Genomic DNA, 20,282 nt, shown 5'->3' with positions numbered 1-20,282 from the left:
CAGCTCATGTAGATTACCCGTTTCCAGTATTCGACACAAGAGAAATGGGCACAAAAAGCACCTTTAAAGCTGTTTGTTTCATTGTGAGTCTATGATTTTGCTTCAAAGCGCTAGCAACAATGGTCCAGGGAGCCATACCAAAGATGCTGGCATCCTGTAATGTAAAATAAGCAGGTGCAAAGGTATCTTGGAGAGTCCCATTCAAGTTCCTGCTGTTTAATTATTAACAATATAAAGTGTTCTTCTCTGTTGAATCTGACAGGAAAGGCAGTTTTTTTTTGGACTTATATAGATTTAGAAATGGCTTGTATAACCAGATAAGATCCTCTGGAGATGGGATCTGCAGACAACTCTGGTTGCCTAGGAACTTGTGTTGTAGATTCAAACAATCTCGCTCCATGATGAGTTTTTCACATTGCTCTGATGTGAATGTGAATGCCTCTCTCTCTGAGGGCCATGTTGTTTACAGAGCATAATTCACTGCAAACTGATGTCCGTAGAGAAATTGCTCCCATACACACTGTATACTTTAAGTATAGTCTATCTCTGACAAATGGACAAGACAGCCACTCCACTGGCAGAATATTATATTGGGGTGATTTTCTAATCTAGTATTTCCCAGTGAGTAACAGAATGCATCTCAATAAATTGAGCAGAACACCAGAGTACAGCAAGGATGCTGTTACATGGATTTCTTCAGATAGGTTTCTGCACCCAGAGGCAAAAGCTAGGGCCTCCCTCTACATCAGAGCCATTAAAATTTCTCGAAGTTGTCACAGAAGAAGGGAGTTTAAACACACACAAGTGAGGCTGTTCCATTGCTAAACAGCCAGGATGCCCAAAGACAGACAGTTCACCAGTGTGACAGATACTGTGTGGAATCTCCAGGTAAGGTCATGACATCTACCTTGGCAGTAAAAAAGCTGAATGAAGAGTCCAAACGAGAGTCTCACGCTGAAATGGGACTAATTTAATAATAAAGATGAAACTTGTTCCATTTCCAACGCTAAGACAATTCTTTCATCCATCTTGTCTGTCAAGTGTTATGTTTTTCTGCCACTGCCTAAGACATAGCACTCTGAACAAGGATTATTAAAGCTGTCAGACAATTTTAACTTGGACAAGGTTTTGGGCAGGATTGGGGCAGGAAAACCTTTACTTCTGGGCCCCAGAAGAACAATTTGGAGTATCAGTAATCAGCAACAATTCATCATAAATGAGATTGATTGGTCTTTAAACCCATAACCCAGTATTTCTGGATTCATTTATAAAGATTGAAATAAAGTCTTGTATTTATATAGCACCTTTCACAATCTCCAGACATTCCAAAACGTTGTAAAGTCAATTTTGATGTGTAATGTAGGAAATATGGCAGCCGGTTTGAAGCACAGCAAACTCCCACAATCAGCAATGTGATAACGACCAGATAATCTGCTTTGTGATGTTGATGGTGTGACAAATATTGACCACAACTCTGGGCGCTCCCCTGCTCCCCTTCGAGATAGTGCCACGGGATTCTTCACATCTGTCCGAGAGAGCAGATGTAGCTTTGGTTTAACATCTCGCCCGAAAGTTGCCACCTCTAACAGTGCAGCACTCCCTCAGTACCGCACTGGCGTTGTCAGCTTGCTGGACAGTTGTGCCACTGATGGCACACAGAAAAGAGAGTCAGAAATACAAGTGTGTTTAGTGTCTGTTCAATCCAAAATTACAGCAAAGAAATATCTCAACAGCTCAGTTATATTGCAGTGCTGCTGACACAGAGGCAAAACACTACTGGAGAAAGGAAAATAGCTCTCTCAAATGCTGCTTTTATTCTTGATCAGAACAGGATAAGGTCTCAGCTCATTATAATAGCCAGTGATGTGATATGAATTTCATATTGTACGGACATTCCTTACACTATAGTAAAGCTCCACATTCAGAACAACAATGCTGCTCGAGTAACCTTGCAGCAACTGCACAAGTGCAAGATTAAACGAGTGTTCCTTTCAATCCTGAGTAGGTGCTGAACTTGTTTTTATAGGAACAGGATAACACTATGGGACATGTTAGGTTGGAAGCAGTTCCAAATGGGGCTTAAGTGAAAGATAATTGTGGTTATTCGTTGCAAGGTATCAGTCTATTCTGACTGTGGGATCTGAAGCATGAAATTAATTATTAAATAAGGCTGAGTGTCCAAGTTTATCGTTTTAGAAAGTAGGTACACTAATGGGCATTAAATTGGCAATCTCACTAATGAGGCTGCAATAAAGGCTCCCTAGGCCAGCCAATTCGCAATCCAAGGCTTCTGCAGTGTGAGTCTCCTGAAGATCCCAATCTTTCGTATTGCAGAGTTGCACTGACCAGTCTCTGGCCCAGGCTTTCACCACGATAGAGGCTCTCGATCGTGCCGAAAATCCCATCATAGGGACTACAAAGCGCTATGGGGTTGTGGGGGACATGGAGGTATGAGGGACCATGGGAGTGGGTGCAGGGCATGCATTTGCATGGATGGGGCATAGGGTATAGGAGAGTGAGGGGTGAAGTCTGGAGTCTCCACTTGCCTGGATGATTTCAATTCCAACAGCACTCAAGAAGCTCAACACCATTCAGAACAAAGCAGCCGGCTTGATTCGCCTCCCCATCCATTACCTTCAACATTTACTCACTTCACACTGACGCACAATGGCAGTAGTGTGGACCATCCACAGGATGCACTGCAGCATCTCACCAAGCCTCAAGCACATTCCATACCTGTGAATTCAACAACCTAGAAGGACAAGGGCTGAAGGTGCATGGGAACACCTCCACCTGCAAGTTCCCCTCCAAGTCACACACCATCCTGACTCAGAACTGTATCCTTCCCTGCTGCTAGATCAAAACCCCTGGAATTTACTCCCTTACAGCACTGTGAGTGTTCGCCCAGATGGACTGCAGCAGTCCAAGAAGACAGTTCACTGCCACCATCCAAAAGAGAATTAGGGATGGGCAACAAATGCCTGGTCTTGTTGGTGATGCTCACATCTTGTGAACAAATAAAGCAAAAACTGTTGGACGTTTGTGACAACCGAATATCGCCAGCTGCTTTTATGGGTGGGTTTCAAATGTATATCTTCTCCTGTCTACCATAATATCATGGGCACTAGCAACACACTCCATAAGAACTAGGAGCAGGAGTAGGCCATCTGGCCCCCTCGAGCCTACTCCGCCATTCAACAAGATCATGGCTGATCTTTTTGTGGACTCAGCTCCACTTACGCACCTGCTCACCATAACCCTTGATTCCTTTACTGTTCAATAATTTATCTATCACTCGTGTCAGGATTGCTATGGAGGCCAATAAATATGCTGTCTGGCATCAAGCTATTTTTGCCAACTGCTTTGAATGCACTCCAACAATTGGATGAGCACATCTAATGTTTGTCATCACTTGTGGTGGAAAATCCCAGACATGGCAGTGAATGGTTGGATGCTGGTTTTCCAGCCTGCCCAACCCAGGTAAAAATAACAGCAGAAAATCAGGCATCAGACCTTTAATATCATGAAAACCTGGTATGCAGCGTAACCAGCCAGTGACGTGGTTTCCTGAGATTAGAGATTCCTCATTAGTTTATTCGATCAATGCAGGAGCTACATGATGCTTCCCAGTCGCCGAAAACAAAGAGAAGCCTTCCGCCTGCCATAGGCCAAGTGAAGGGCACAGCGTGAAGCCTTTAAATCTGCTTTGAGCATGAGGCGCATGGTTTGCAACTGAAAATTTCTCATTTCAGTTTGGCCCTGCTAGAGGGAAGAATGGGAATGCAATAATGATGCATCGTGGGGCATCATTAGATGAGATTCAATAGATGAGGCAAAGGTGAGGAAGGTTTACATTCCATCCTGTCCCTGCTGAGCCTAATACAAGAATGCTCGGTGCTGACCTTGACTTGTCAGAAGTGAAAAACTCTCATTCCACAACATTACCTTGATTTGAACAAACAACAATTTATGTAAAGAGTTGCGCAAAAACAGAATGGAATTATATCTACCATCCCAGCGTGTGATTTGTCCTTCTTGTTTCTCCATATCATTCAATAACAACATATATTCACTCTAGGGTGATTGCTCTTTGAGTCCAGGTGAAAAGATCTTGATAAAGAAAGATCTCCTATATTGGCCTTTGCCTGTTTATGATGTTATGGCCTTTCTGTAGTCTGGTGTTGTATTTTGCAGTCTTCCTAAACTTTCACTAGCTCTGTTTTAAACATCAAAGCCTGATGGTGCTTATGATCAACTTTCAAGAAAGCCCAACTTCGCATTGATTAGTCTGAAGAAGAATTATTGAAATCATATTTCTGAAACTACATGTAATTTGAACTGTCAGCCACATTTTGAAGAAGAAATTTAAAGGATTGTTACCATACAGGGAAAGTGCGTAAAAGACAGAAACATTTTGTGTGCTGGAGCTGAGGCACACTGCTGCTTTCGGTAACATGATGACATTAGGGGATTGTTTTTAGTACAGATTCTTCTGCAAAATCCACATGCTTAAAGATAACATCGCATCCTGCTTTTCACAGTGGGCCAATGGTGACATCCGAGGATAGTTTATGGAGATGGGTGTTCCAGGAATGCCTTGCTTGGATGTCCTTGGAACACTTGTGCATCTGTTCCATATGCACACTGAGTATGAAGCTGTTATAAACAGTGCGGTTCTAAGCAGCTTATCTATCCATTCCACATGTGTTATTCTGATGTTATCTTGTTTCGGGTTCCTAATAATCCGGCATCAAATGGCAACTCAACCGGATTTATTGCGTTTGAAAGCAACTTTACATTAAGCAGCTCACTGCTGGCTTATAGGCTCCATCTTGCAGCCTGACTTACTGAAGCTTGAACCCGACCAGTTGCTTAATTGTAACATTGCTTCAGACTTACAGACATTAAAAGGATCATCGAAAATTCTTATTTCCGAACAAGTCTATCATTATACCATAAACTGTGCAATGTATGACAACACTCCTTTAACTTTTAAACAAATATCTCCTTTTTTAAAAATCTTGCGTGGTAGCAATGATGTATTCATGTACTCATAAAACTTCTAACTCCTGTAACACTCTGTAGAGTACGAAGGGCTGATATGTTGGATTTAATATATTTTTGTTACTTGCTTGCATTTCAGGACTACACGCCCTCCTATGATATCCCACTGAGCCAGCTGAGCATTTGGTTGATGCTGGCTAACGAGGGGATGGGCAGCAATGAAACTTTCTGCTCCATGACCCACTCAGCCATGGTGTTTGGGAAATCGGATGGCGACCGGGTTGCTGTAACACGGGACCTGACTCTCAAACCTGGATATTTGCTTCAGTTCAAGGTATATATTGTGCGTCGGATGCTCTACATTTTTTAAGGCATGGGCCTGTTGTTCCCCACTCACCATCATTCCAGATTTCATTTATGGCTTTTATATAAGACAGATATAAAAGAGACACCTTCCTGATGGCCTCTCCCTCCAGCCCATTGAGGCTCCTTATCTCTGTGCACTCAATTATAAATTAAGTTGCACTCTCTATAAGAAAATGTGAAAGTTTTATCCAGACACTGTGAGAAAGGGGGGGAAGCAGGAAATAAAAGTCTTCCAGAAAGAGTCAAAGAGAAGAACTGATAGAAAGCCACAACTGATGATGAAGAGAGTGTGAGGGGCCATAAAGAGGAAGAGGTTAAGGAGTAAAATAAAAAAAGAAATAGGTTTGATTTAACTCCGATGACTTTTTCATTCATTCCCATTGATTAGATTGGGGAGGGAGAGAATTAGCCTGCTGTTGGCTTATTAAAGAAAGAAATTACATGATCATGGATAAGTATTAAAAGGGAAACATTTGCAGGGCTATGGGTACGGTCTTGAGCAGGGTAAGAGGATTAGTTGAATGTTTCTATGATGGGCTGCAGGGCTTCATTCTGTGATTCTATGGTTATAGTTCTAAGGATGCCTTAAAGGAAGTTCATTCCCAATGAATTAATTTTGAGGTGTGTGTTATGAGATGAGAGCAGAAGTCAGCTTGTGCACAGTAACAACAAATGAAATGAATGAAGAATAAAACCAAAAGACAAAATGTTGGAAAATCTCAGTAGATCTGTAAGGAGAGAAAAGAGCTGATGTTTCGAGTCCAGATGACCCTTTGTTAAAGCTAAATGAAGAATATGTTATAATTTGATAGCATTGGTTGAGTGAATAATGTTGGGCAGAGTACAAAGACTCACTGCTCTTTTTCAAAATAGTGCTGCAGGATCTTTTACAACCACCGTTAAGCCAAGAACAGGGATTCAATTCAGTCTCTCTCTCTAATCAGCTGCAGTAAATTTAACATATTTTCAGACTGAATTGTTTTCCACAGTGACAATACAGCTGAAGTTAAGAAAAACTGTGGTCTAATCAATGTTGTGTTAGGTTTGAGGTAACTGAATAAGGGGTTGAATCACGTTGAGATAGTCATAGCAAACACAATGGGGGTGATCTTACCAAAAAAATACTAAGTACCAAACGAGCCTGAAAACAGGAGAGAATCGTGCCCATTTTTCCAGTGAGGTCTCAGACAGTATCTTATGACACTTGATGCAAAAAAAGAGGCAAAGTGTGATTCATGCCAGTAGGGGGTGTGGACGGGGTCTGTTGTCACCAGAAAGCCAGCTGATGACAACTAGAGGGCACCATTGTGCATGTGCCTTGATTTCTCAGTGTTCTGTGTACACAGAAGAGATCTTTCACCCCCCCCCCCCGGGTTGCTGGCTTCCCTAGCCAACAGCTGGCCGCCCCTGCCAATTGTTGGCCTCTCCACCCGTTGCTACCCTCTTCGGCCCATCACTGGCCTCCCCTGGCTGATCACTGGCCTGATACACCCACCCTGGCCAATTGCCGCCACAATATCCCCTCAGTCCCGGCCGATTGCCGCTCTGGCCAATCCCTAATTGCAAAGTACACAGCCCCCCCCCACCCTCCGCCTCCCCTTAGGCCCCGCCCCTTAGCACTGCCCAGTGCCTGGTAGGCAGTGTCCGGGGCCCCTCAAGCCCTTGACCACCCAGGGGACCTCAATGGCTTCCAGTCCCACCAGCGAGGCCATCACTTCGTGTCTTCGTTGGCGGGGACCATATGTGATTTTTGCCAGTGAGTACCTTCACCAGCGAGGCTGTTCAGGCAAGTGAGCCCGGACGATTGCGTCCGGGACTCACTAATGATATTCAAAAAGTCTTAGAAAAATTAAAATCAGCCTTGTGTCCTTCCCCGGTGCAGGGCTGATCACGCCGGCTTCACAGTGCCGATATCATCGCGAGATGCAAGAAACCGGGCGCGATGCTGGATTTTTGCCTCTCTCACGATCTTACCGGCTCACCCCGCACGATCGACCAGCGAGATGAGCCAGTAAGATTGCCCCAAATGCATTTCTCCAATACTTTAACAGCGGCTTTAATTTGTTTATTTAAAAGGGTTAAAATAGCAGAAAAGGGAATTTTGTGCTAATATCACAACACATAAGAATATAGTTGGAGTATTGTGTGTAGTTTTCCTCTCCATACTACAGCAAAGATATTGAACTACTGGAAAAAATTGAATGGATGCAGCAATCCAGAACAGTCGACGATAAGATCGCCACCAATAGAACAAAGAAAGAATTCAGGAGGGATTTCACTGTACAAAAAGGGGTGAGAATGCAAAATTCACTGCCACATGGAGTTGTCGAAACAGATAGAATTGGTGCATTTAAGAGGAGGCTTGATGCTCACATGCAGGAGAAGGAAAGTTTATTGGAGCAGGATGAGAAGATATAATTAAAATGGGAGGAGGCTCAAGTGGAATATAACTACCAACAGAAGCTGGTTTGTTTCTGTGTATATGTAAATCCAAGGAGAGTAAGCAGGTCAGGATTTTGTACCCACGTTTACTGTAAGTGGCCAAAAGTGAGATTCTCGCCAGCAAGGAAGGTGAAGGACCCCATATAAATACATTAGTGACGGATTAGCAGGCTTCCTTGATTTGTTGTCCCCCCCCATGTTGGGATTTCCCCCAATGTTTACAACAGTCTGGAGCAACATTAACCAGGCAGGCTGAGCACACAGGTAACACTGCCCCCACGGGGGAGGTGAGGGACATTTTGCGGCACTACCCCCTGGCACCTCCTCGGCACTGCCCCCGGGCATGTTTTACTCCTCCAGCATAAATATTTTTGTCTGTAAAAATAATAGTAAGTTTATATTATAACTTACGGGATTATCACTTTGACAGACTGTCAGAAGGAGTTCTGTACCGCAGCCTGATCTTTTTAAACTGATGCTATAATGAAATCCCTGGTGTTGGTTGTGTCGGTCATGTGTTTGTAATTTAAAACTAATGAACCGTACAAGAACTTCTGATCAATGTTGTACAAGAGGTGAGAGCTGAATAATTTAAAGCTTGTAAAATAATAAAAGGTTTCAGAGGTTAACAGCTGATTCATTACCACAGATTTGTTTTCCCCAAGGTTCAGAATTACAGCCTGGGATGATGAGCAGTAAAGTTAAACACTGGGTTTTCCAGTCGGCCTGTGTTTGACAGCCGTGGAACAAGAGAAAGAGAGAGAAAAAAACATTTTCACTTCATAGATGCTGGCAGTATTTCTTCAATGCGCTCCAGAGCAAACTTAAGTCAACAAACAAAAAAACAGTAAAGATGATGAATAAGCAGATTTTGCACTCAGAACATTCTGCATGTCTGTAACCCCATCCTATTGTTTTCAGTGTGAGGCCACAAGACAACAGGAGGCCTTTCACATACAATTTGTTATTTATTCTTTACAGGGAGTACATTCCACTTATTCCAAAATACATTGTGTATACAAAAATTAATTAAAAGGATGAACTATTGCATTATAAATGACTAAAAAAATTGGCAGACAAATGATAAATACTTCCATTGATTTTCCTCTGTCCAGTGTTTTGACGAATGTTCTCCAAACCCTTTTATTTTTAAATAGGTTAACATGTCCCTTAGTGTAGTGGTCACGGACTGTCACAAAAGTACATTAAATGTTCATCTTTTAACTTCTAGCCTCATATACATTGAGAGCTGTGGCTCAAAGCATTGCACATTGAAATAATCTATTACTTTTTTTTCTGCTTTTTGAATCTTTCAGCCAAGACATCTGGGTGGAGGGGTGAGCCTCCAGAACCACTGTGGATTCCTGCTGGCTGATGATTAGGAAATATCTGATAATACACTTTCCAACATTCAAATTCTGTTTTCTTTGTTTGGCATGTCCTACCTCTCAGTCCACCAGATAGCTGGATGGTTTCATGTAGGCCTGAAAACATTAACTTTGAAGATATAAAATGGCTTTGGTTTTTGTGCCAGCGCAGATATAGTATGTTAGCTTCTTTGTTTCGTATTGCCTTCACGTTTTCTGGTGTCTTTGGTCCTGCTCTGCCTCCCTGCTGAGCACTGACAAATTGAGGAGATTTGGGCAGCTTTTGAAGAACCTCAAAAGGCAGCTCAACTAATCACCTCGTAGCATTTGCCAAGGCCGAAGGAACCAAGGATTAAAAAAGGGCAAGCTACAAATCTACAGAGCTGGAGGATCAGCCCTCCACCTAACCATCTCTTCAATGCTCACTGAAGTCAAGAGGGAGCTGCTTGAGGGGATTTTTCCTTTATGTCATTCCACAGCAGGGTATCAGTAGGTCGACAGTAGGTTGTCCTACCTGCAAAGAGAGGCAGATAAATTGCAAGGCATAGCAAAATAACTTGCCTTTATATAGGCCTTCCACAAACTTAGGACATCCCATAAAGAATTCATAGCAATGATGTGAAAAACATCAGAGTTAGTTTGTGCACAGCCAGGTCCCACAGACAATAATCAGATTAATGATCAATGTATTTTTTTTAAGTGAAAATAGTTGAAGGATAAATACTTGCAGAACATTGAAAAGTACTATTGGCTCTTTAATCTGACAGGGCAGATGAGACCTTGGTTTAATGTTTTATCTGAATTACAGCACTAACTACAGTACAGCACTTCCCCCGCGCTGCACTGGAGCACAGTGTGTGGGTTGATATTTAAAGCCAAGAGGCTGAACTAAGGCTGACACCAGGCTGACAGTTGCTGCCCTTAAATATTCTAACTCATACTGATCCTCACCTCAGGTTTCACATTTTTTGCCGCCTCTCTGCTGACCCAGATCCTAAAACGATAGCACTGTCCCCACACCAGGGTCAATGGCAGGTAGCTGTGGCAGACTTTGCAGAAATGGATGGTGGGTATCTTGGGGCCGCGGTCAATCAGGTAACATGGATGGACGTTTGAACATCTGGCAGTCCTTCTTTCATGCAGTGCCACATCTGTAATTGGAGCAATTCTGAACAAGTTTCCAACATAACATATAAGTCCAGCATTAATGAGCTACAGGAGGTCCCAAGCACAGCTGGCTTTGGGAAGAGGAGTCCCCGCCAGCTGCGTCTGTCAAAGGGAGATTATTTTTCTCCTTTTGCAGATACAGATGTGGCAGGAGAGCACGTGATTCCTGGGAGTGGCTTTGACCTAACGCCCAGTATGGCTCCTGGCGACAGAAAGGAGGAAAGGCCTATATTTTGTTTAGGATCTGAGTCAGCAGAGAGGCAAATGCAAAGATGTGAAACCCGAGGTGAGGACCAGTGCGAGTCCAAAGCGGCAACTGTCAGCTTGAGGTCAGCCTTGGTTCAGCTTCTTGCTTGTTCAATCAGAAGATCTTGACTTTAATTATCAATCCACACACTATGCTCTAGTGCACACTGGGGGAGTGCTGTACTGCAGGTCATACTGTAATATAGATAGGACATTAAACCAAGGTCTCATCTGACCTTTCAGGTGAAAAAACCAATTGTACCTTAGCCCTGCCAATATTTACCTTTCATAAAGGAAAAATCCCCTCAGAAGCAACTCATGCAGCTCATGAGCATAAAGAAGTGGGTAGATGCAGGATTGATCCTTTATCTTGTGCCTCCATTAGCAGTTTCTTTCCCTTCATTTTTGCCTGTCTTTTTTTTAAAGCTCTGGCCCCTTTGGCCTTATCAAAGGCAGCTTGGTAATTGGTTGAGATGTCTTTAAGGACTCTTTAAAAGCTTCCCACACTGAATAAGGGAATAGAACTCCCACCTGCTTCAGTTTGTTACTGTTATGGACAGGAGGGGGGTAAATTTAAATACCACAAATTTGTTCTCTCACCACCCATCCATAAACAGAAAGGTGTTCTGATTTATTTCCCGCTTTCATAGAACCCTTACAGCACAGGAGGAAGCCATTTGGCCCTTGGAGTCTGCACCAACCACAATCCCACCCATCCTATCACTTAACCCTAAGTATTTACCCTGTTAGTCCCCCTAACACTAAGGGGCAATTTACCTTGGGCAGTCAACCTAACCCGCACATCTTTAGAGTGTGGGAGGAAACCCATGCAGAAACGGGGAGAACATGCAAACTCCACACAGACAGTGACCCAAAGCCGGAATTGAACCCACGTCCCTGGCGCTGTGAGGCAGCAGCGCTAACCACTGTGGCACCTTGCCGCCCTTCATAAGCGGCGGAGAATATCCTAACCCCTCAGTTTTGATGCAATCCAATTTTCTATGAATAATCCCACAGCAAACTTGAGATGTAAATTAAGGAGATGGCAGATGAATTGAATAGGTGTTTTGCATGAGTCTTCTAAACTCTAAAGGCCGTGCAGGAACAGAGGCACCTCGGTGTATATGTTAGAATATTGGACCAGAACCCCAAGTTACATTATGAAACCAGGCTAGATCCCAACAATTTTTTTTTGGCATAAATGTGAAGAAAGGGTTCTTTGCTCCAGGATTGATTCCATTGACAAATTAGGGATCCTTTATAGTAAAACAAATTTTATTTAATAATACATTTTAAATATAACTCTAACAAATGAATCAGCTTAACAATTAACAATTGAACAACATTCAAAAATGAAAGGAAACAACTTTTTAACTTATGACTGTTCCAGTTCCAAATAAGCCCCATTCATGTATAGATCATAACCACTTTCAAATAAATACAGTTAGCAAACCCAGGCATACTTGCTTTAACATTTGTTAACAGTCTTGGAGCTTTCAGAGAGCGAGAATTCCAGGAGCCTGTAACATCCTTCTAATTTCAACCAGCCTTCACCTATTTTCTGCAAAAGCTTTTTTCTCTCTCCTACAGACCGAGCTCTGCACATTAATCACATGATCACATGACCTTGTCAATCACTAATCAGAAATCCCAGGGGAATTTAAGTAAACAAAAGTCCATCACCTCTACATAAAATAAACACTTGCAAGATCGAAGTAAGTAATTCTGCTCTCCAAAAATCTGAACTGTATTCCTACCAGACATACTAACTGCCTGTAGCATAAAGCTGAATTGTAAACATTTCCCTTAAACATATATATATATTTATGTCAATTCCATTACTATTGGCAAGTTGCAAGGGCAGTTGAAGCATATAGTATCTTCGGCTTTATTAATAGGGGCATGAACTATAAGAGTAAAAAGGTCATGTTTTACATGCATAAGACACTAGCTAGGACTCATCTGGAGTATTTCATCCGGTTCTGGGCACCATACCTGAAGGATGTGAAGGCATTTGAGAGAGTACAGAGAGAATTCACACAAATTATTCCAGAGATAAAGAATTGTAGCTATGAAGCTAAATTGGAGAGGTTAGGACTGTTTTTCTTGGAGAAGCATTTGCTGAGAGGAAACTTGATAAAGGTATTCAAGATCCTGAGGGGAATGGACAGGATAAGAAGTGAGAAACTGTTCCCACTCAAGAATCAATAACTAAAGGGCAGAGATTCAAAATAATTGGCAAAAGGAGTAAAGGTGATTTAAGGAGAAATGTTTTCACCCAGTGAGTGGTTGGAACCTGGAACATACTTGTGCAAGATTATGGGGATAAGGCAGGGGAGTGGGTCTCGGTAGAATGCTCTTTCAGAGAACCAATGCAGACTCAATGGACCAAATGGCCTTCTCCTGCACTGTAAAGATTCTGCGATTTACTCTCGACCACACAGGTAACATCCCAGACATAAATCAGACATTGGAAAAAAGGGAGGAACTCAAGAAAATTACAATCATCATTGTAGTGGTACTTAACAAAATTGTTGGAGTTGTGGGTTGACAAGCCCCAGATTCCTGATGGATTTCACCCTAGAGTCTTAAAAGAAGTAGCTAATCCGATGATTAATGCGTTGGTTTGAACTTTCCAAAGTTCACTTGAGTCTGGTAAGATTTCATTAGATTGGAAAATAGTTAACATAACTCCTTTATGCATACAGGGAGGCAGACAGAAAGCAAGAAACTATAGGCCCGTTAGCTTAACTTCAACATAGGGAAAGTGTTAGAAGCCTTCATTAAAGATGTTATAACAGGACACACTTAGATAAAATTAAGGTAATCAGAGAAGTGTCAACATGGTTTTGTGAAAGGGAAATCATGTTTAACCATTTTATTGGATTTCTTTGAAGAAATAACAGGTGCTGTGGATAAAGGGGAACTGATGGATGTACTGTACTTAGATTTTCAAAAGGCATTTGATAAGGTGCCACATCAGAGGTTATTGCAGAAAATAAAAGCTCATGATGTAGAGAGTAACATTTTGGCATGGTTAGAAGATTGGTTACCTAACAGGAAGCAGAGAGTAGGCATAGAATCACAGAATAGAATCCTTACAGTGCAGAAGGAGAGCATAAATGGGTAATTTTCTGGTTGGCAGGATGTGATGGGTAATTGCGCCACACGGATCAATGCTGGGGCTTCAACTCTTTACAATTTATATGAATAAATTGGATGAAGAGACTGATGTTATGGTTGCTGATGGCACTAAGATAGGTAGGAAAGTAAGTTGTGAAAATTGGCAAAAGGGGGCTGTAAAAGGACATAGGATATGTGAGTGGGCAAAGATCTGGCAAATGGTGTATAATGTGCCAAAATGTCCATTTATTATCCATTTTGGCAGAAGGAATAACAAAGAAATCTATTACCTAGACAGTGAGAGATTGCACAGTTCTGAGATGCAGATGGATCAGGATGTCCTTGTACATGAATCACAAAACTTTAGTATGTAGGTGCAGCATTTGGAAAGTTAATAGAATATTGTTGTTCATTGTGAGGGGAATTGAATACAAAAGTAGGGAGGTTATGCTTCAATCATACAGAGCATTGGTGAGACCACACCGGGAGTACTGTGTACAGTATTGGTCTCTTTGTTTAAGGGAATATGTAAATGCATCAGAGGCAGTTCAGAGAAGATTTACTAGGTTACTACCTGGAAGGGACGTTTTATGAGGAAAGGCTGGACTGGCTAGTCTTGTATCTGCTGGAGTTTAGAAGGGTAAGAGATGACTTGATTGAAACATATAAGATCCTAAGGGGATTGACAGGGTGGATGTGAAATGGATGTCTCCTCTTGTGGGAGAAGTTAGAGCTCAGGGTCACTGTTTCAAAATGAGAGGTCACCCATTTAGGACTGAGATGAGGAAATAGCTTTTCTCTCAGAAAGTTGTGAGACTTTGGAATTTTCTTCCTCAATAGGTGGTTGAGGCAAAGTCTTTGGATATTTTTAAGGCAACGATAATAGGTTTTTGATAAGCAAGAGAGGAAAGGTTATGGGGATAGGCAGGAATATGAAGTTGAGTTTAAAAACAGATCAGCCATGATCTTATCAAGTGGCAGAGCAGACTCAAGGGGCCGAGTGGCCTGCTCCTGCTCCTAATTTGTATGTTTGTATGTATATTGAATTCAAATGGTTAGTTTATTTGCACACACTCAAAATGCAAAAAGAGTGTTCACCACACCCGCCTTGCATTCAGATAGCAACAGAGAAAGAAAGGTTTCCAGGACAAAACCACGGAGAAAGGAAATATTGTTTCATGTGGGTTCCAAAGTCCAGAATCAAAGTCTAATGAGATATTTCCTTCATGGAGGTTGGTGGGTTAAAAACTGTTGCTGCATAATTCACCTTTCTGGTGGTGTTGACTTCACATGGTGAAATAGGCAATGCAGTGATGAATCAGTGTTGTAGGTGACAGTGCAGAATTTCCAGCAGAAACAATGTAGATAGGGGCCAAATATTCCACCTGGGCAGAGCTCCTTCTCTGTGAGACTATTAGTTAGATGGTAAACCGCAGTCTGAGCTATGCAGCTCAGCAAAGCAATGTTACTTGTTCCATAATGTGGAGATGTTGGTGTTGGACTGGGGTAAACACAGTAAGAAGTCTCACAACACCAGGTTAAAGTCCAACAGATTTATTTGGTAGCAAAAGCCTCTAGCTTTCGGAGCGCTGCTCCTTCATCAGGTGAGTGGGAGTTCTGTTCACAAACAGGGCATATAAAGACACAAACTCAATTTACAAAATAATGGTTGGAATGCGAGTCTTTACAGGTAATCAAGCCTTAAAGGTACAGACAATGTGAGTGGAGAGAGGGTTAAGCACAAGTTAAAGAGATGTGTATTGTCTCCAGCCAGGACAATTAGTGAGATTTTGCAAGCCCAGGCAAGTCGTGGGGGTTACAGATAGTGTGACACACTATTTGTGTGACACAGGGGGTTGTCATTAGTACCTCCTCAGAGATAGTTTTCCCAGAAACTGCCAAGTAGCTTCTTTTGCTTGGGGTTAGCAGACAGACTTAGGTTCAGCCATTTTAAAGGCCTCCGTTCAGTTTTAACATTTTAGAAATAGCAATGGGTATATCAATCCATGTTTTATTGAAATATAGAGACCAGAACTTTCCGGCTGTTCAGGCTGGCGGGGACTTCCAGTCCCACCTACGGCACATCCCTGCTGTGGGTTTCCCAACAGAAAGGGGTGCATTCAACGGGAGACTCCGTTGACAACAGCAGGGCCAGAAGATCCTGCTGCCAGCCAATGGCGGGTCGCCTCCATCACCACGATACATGCAGTAGGTTGTGCGGAAAATGTGAGATCTTTGTCCCTCACACTACACTACTTCTTGCCCCAATCAGAAAGTTGAACAGGCCAAAATCCGATGGAACTATATTTTTCCTCTCTTCAAAATTGGGCATAGGAAGTGTGTACTGAGGACTAATGTCAGCACAATTTTATATAACTATTGACATCTTTTACAGTAAGTACACACACACATGCATACACATATATACAAACTTAAACACATGCATGTCCTAAAGCATCTTAAGATTTGTTGCTCAGAATTGTTTTAATTTATCACATCTGAATCTTTCCAGCTGAACATCGGATGCGAGTGCCAATTCAGCAGTGCCGCTCCTGTTCTCCTTCAGTACTCTCATAATGCTGGCAGATCTTGGTCATTGGTAAAAGAAGGTTGCTACCCAGCATCTCCTGGTGTCAAAGGCTGTGAGGGAAGCTCGAGAGAACTGAGGAAGTCGACAATTTTCTACACAGGAGACTTTGAAACATGGATAAGAATCACAATAGTTATCCCAAGATCTGTTGCATCCAGGTATGTGTGAGAACTGTTATTTTTAAACTAACACTAGGAGTAAATGAAGCAAACAGCATCGATGTATTTAAGGAGAAGCCAGGTGAACAAAAAAGGGAGACAGGAATTTAAGATTATGCTGATATGGCTAGATGGATGGGTGGAACATGGATTGGGCCTGATGGCCTGTTTTGTGCTGTGCATTCAACATAACTCTACATAAGATCAACAGCCAAACACAAATAGAAATTATTTGCTGTTCATCAATGAAGAAAAGGGCTAGTTTATAGCATTAAACGTGAATAGATGATCTCTGTTCACTAAGTTTTAAATAGAATCTCAGCTAGTTATTGAATCCAAAGTTACGAGAGAATCAATGTTCACCTTGGATATACGTGCTCAGTCTGGATAGAAATGGATTCAGCCAGTGGGTTCTGAGAGAGATGGAGGAAACGAGATGGCTTCTAACAAAACTAAAGAAAACACAGAGCCTTGCTATTCTTTTTCTTCTTGTGTGCACTACTTGGAAATTGTCCTCTAACTTTTCCATGAAATGGTGTAGTCTGGTTAAAAAGCAGTTAAGTTGTGAAGAGCTGATTTTCGGCACAGAATAGGGTAGTTTTACTGAAACATCCGGTACCAAACTAGGAATGAATCAAACATTCCGGTGATCTGAGATAACCTGCCGACCTTCTTCCGGCAACACTTTGGCTTTGTAACTGTTTCTTGCTTAAGTGCCGCTAGCACCTGGCTGAACTTTCAAACTTCTCAAGTGGTCCACTGAACTTCATTTAAAGATTAATGTTTGGTAAAGAATTGAAGGAATATTCCATTATTTTCTAATTTTAAATCATCTGTTAGTGAGTGAACAGTTCTGTCCTGCGTTTAAGTGCACATTCATTTGCAATTTTCATTTCCCCGGTCGGAGAACAGGGGTTTGGATAACACCTTTGTGTCCACCCCAAAAGCAGAAGGGAGGAGTGGAAGGTATTTGTGTGATATTTTGTACACTACATGGTCCCACAAACAGCAATGAGATTAACGACCAGGTGATCTGCATTGATTTTAATGATGTATTTAGATCTTCTTTGAATGGTGCCATAGAATGTTGTATGTTCATCTGAACAAGTAGACAGAGCTTTGGGTTTAACATCAGTGCAAATGTCTCAACATCATGCCTGAAAGATTGTCATAAAAGCAAAGAAGTGAACACTAGGTGGTTGATCGCAACTTGCAAGTGACAGCTGGGAAGTGAGGTAACTATGCTGGCTATGCCTGGTTTGAGACTGCTGGAGGAAAAGCAACTTCCACTTTGATTATAACCTGCTGGGAGGAAAGACGAGCATTGCTGCCTCTCTCTCCATCTCTGAAGTCAGCGGTGTACAGGCTGTAGGAAAGCCTGGGGCAAGGTCTTGTGTGCAGCCTTCTGCTTGGAAGGCCCATTACCAAGAATTTGCACCTGGGAACCTGTTATGCCATGTGTTGTATCATGTAAAAATACAAAGCATTTCTTGTTTGCCCAATAAACCAATTCCTGCAATGTAGCCTTCCTCTGTAGTAGAATTGATATTGCTAAACTAAAAACTACCAATAAATTACTTCAACATTATTACTGCTCCAGCAATAATTAATAAATATTTGTAACTATTTCAATTTCTTTCATTCTTTTGCTGAATTACAGTAAGACTCGATTCCGCTGGTTTCAGGAGACCAGCGCCCACAGGAATGCACCCGCATTTGGTTTAGATGAAGTTTACATTTCTGAACCTTGCCCTAACTACTGCAGTGGACATGGTGACTGTATCTCTGGCGTCTGCTTCTGTGATCTTGGCTACACTGGTAAGGTTATGTCAAAAAGCTGTTTGATTTGATCAAAGTGCAAATGGGCTTGTGCAAAAGATTTTAACCTTTGCTAAACGTTTACTATGATATGTAGCCATGATGTGGAGATGCCAGCTTTGGACTGGGGTGGGCACAGTAAGAAACCTCACAACACCAAGTTAAAGTCCAACAGGTTTATTTGGTATCACGAGCTTTTAGAGCACTGCTCCTTCATCAGGTGAGTGCTGCTTCATTACTCACCTGATGAAGGAGCAACGCTCCAAAAGCTCATGATACCAAATAAACCAGTTGGACTTTAACCTGGTGTTGTGAAACTTCTTACTATGATATGTAGAGTAGGTACTTCTGCTTGAGCAGGACAGAAATATCTGAACCAAACAACGCCATTGGTATGAATATACTGTGATGGGGGTTAATTTGGCAAGGGAACTAGTTCATTTTATTCAAATGTATTCAGATTTATTAAAATCACGTTCTCACCCATTATGGACGTGAATCTGATTACATCATCGACGAGGGCCCAAGAGAATCGGAAAGTGCGTCATGCCGAGTGAACTCATGGGATTTTGACCCCACTCCACCAATCCCGAGCACGGAGCATGCGGGGTCAGAATCCTATGGAATAAGTCCAGTTTGTCACCTATTATTTTGTCAAGAATGTTTGTGCTTCCATTGCACTTCCTAAGATTTTAAATAAACACTCGCAAGTTCCAAATGAAAGTAATGAAAATTCCTGTGATATCTGGTGGGAAGGGATATTTGAAATATCCAACAAAGGAAAAGTAGTTTTGCTTTGATTTCTGACCCTCTAATCAACAAATCCATCGATGGGCCGAATGGTCTCCTTCTGCACTGTAGGGATTCTATGATTCTATGTTGGAAATCAACCCACCTCCATTTCATGAATGCAAATGAAACACCAAGCAGCATTATTATGCTCATGTATAATAAGGGCGGCATGGTGGCACAGTGGTTAGCACTGACCTGGGTTCAATGCTGGCTTCGGGTCAGTGTGTGGAGTTTGCACATTCTGCCCGTGTCTGCATGGGTTTCCTCCAACACTCCAAAGATGTGCAGGTTAGGTTGATTGGCCATGCTAAATTGTCCCTTAGTGTCAGCGGAATTAGCAGGATAAATACTTGGGGTTACGGGGATAGGGCCTGGGTGGGATTGTTGTCGGTGCAGGCTCAATGGGCTGAATGGCCTCCTTTTGCACTGTAGGGATTCTGTGATTCTATTCTGTGATTCTATTCTATGATTCCTGATTTTAAATTTCAGAATATGATTCAGATGGAACTATGGCCGGGGGCTGTAAATCAGACCCGTCTTGTTTTAAAAGGTGCCTGAGATGTAGAAATTCAGTGCACTGGGTGAAAGGGCAAAACACGTTAGGAGAGAGATTTACACTTGAATTATTTTCCTTTTCCAATCAATATCAAGTAGAATGTAAAACGATGTGCCCCCGACATTATCATTCATTTTGAGCTTTCTCCCATGATGAGTTCCACTTTCCATGTGTTTTAATAAAGTGTGCAGTATAACAAGTGGCCCATGATGTGAACTGCCCAGCAAACAATTGAGGAGCCAAGGTCCAAAGCAATTGGCTGATCGAAGATTGGGTTAGCGTGGAAAATTGAGATTTTGTTTCTCCTCATGCTATTGTGTGAATCTACACCGAGTCTAATGAAAATGGTGACAGTGACTGACTGTGATGGGCATCATGGAGTGTGACACCCATGTTGTGAACCATGTCAGGGAGGTTACATCCAGGGTGCTAACAGGTCAAGGCTCATTAATAAACCGTGAATTACAATGTTAGTTAAGTTGGGTGCTGCATTATTAAAAATGTGCACATTTTTATTTTAAAATGAACACTGGAGCTCTTTTATTCTAAAATAAAAAGTGACTTTGCAGCTTATATTTGGCTGCTAGTTCCATCTTTACTAGAATGCGCATGGCTTAAATTACTTAAAACAGCTTACTTCCACAGCCAGGACT

At 42.0% G+C, this 20,282-nt stretch overlaps 1 protein-coding gene across 3 annotated transcripts in view; it reads left to right on the top strand.

Annotated features, from left to right (window-relative positions):
* The window catches only part of reln (reelin), a 343,770-nt gene that overhangs the window by 217,681 nt on the left and 105,807 nt on the right, over positions 1-20,282 (top strand). For all 3 annotated transcript variants that reach the window (XM_078235653.1, XM_078235652.1, XM_078235651.1), the window contains exons 28-30: positions 5,144-5,338; positions 16,228-16,463; positions 18,124-18,281. In XM_078235653.1, the coding sequence (XP_078091779.1) occupies positions 5,144-5,338; positions 16,228-16,463; positions 18,124-18,281 (589 nt within the window). The remainder of the gene's footprint in view (positions 1-5,143; positions 5,339-16,227; positions 16,464-18,123; positions 18,282-20,282) is intronic.

The sequence above is a fragment of the Mustelus asterias genome, chromosome 19, assembly GCF_964213995.1.
Source record: "Mustelus asterias chromosome 19, sMusAst1.hap1.1, whole genome shotgun sequence".
Lineage (NCBI taxonomy): Eukaryota > Metazoa > Chordata > Chondrichthyes > Carcharhiniformes > Triakidae > Mustelus > Mustelus asterias.
The sequence above is the reverse complement of the archived record's forward strand: the minus strand, read 5'-3'. Positions and strand labels throughout refer to the sequence as shown.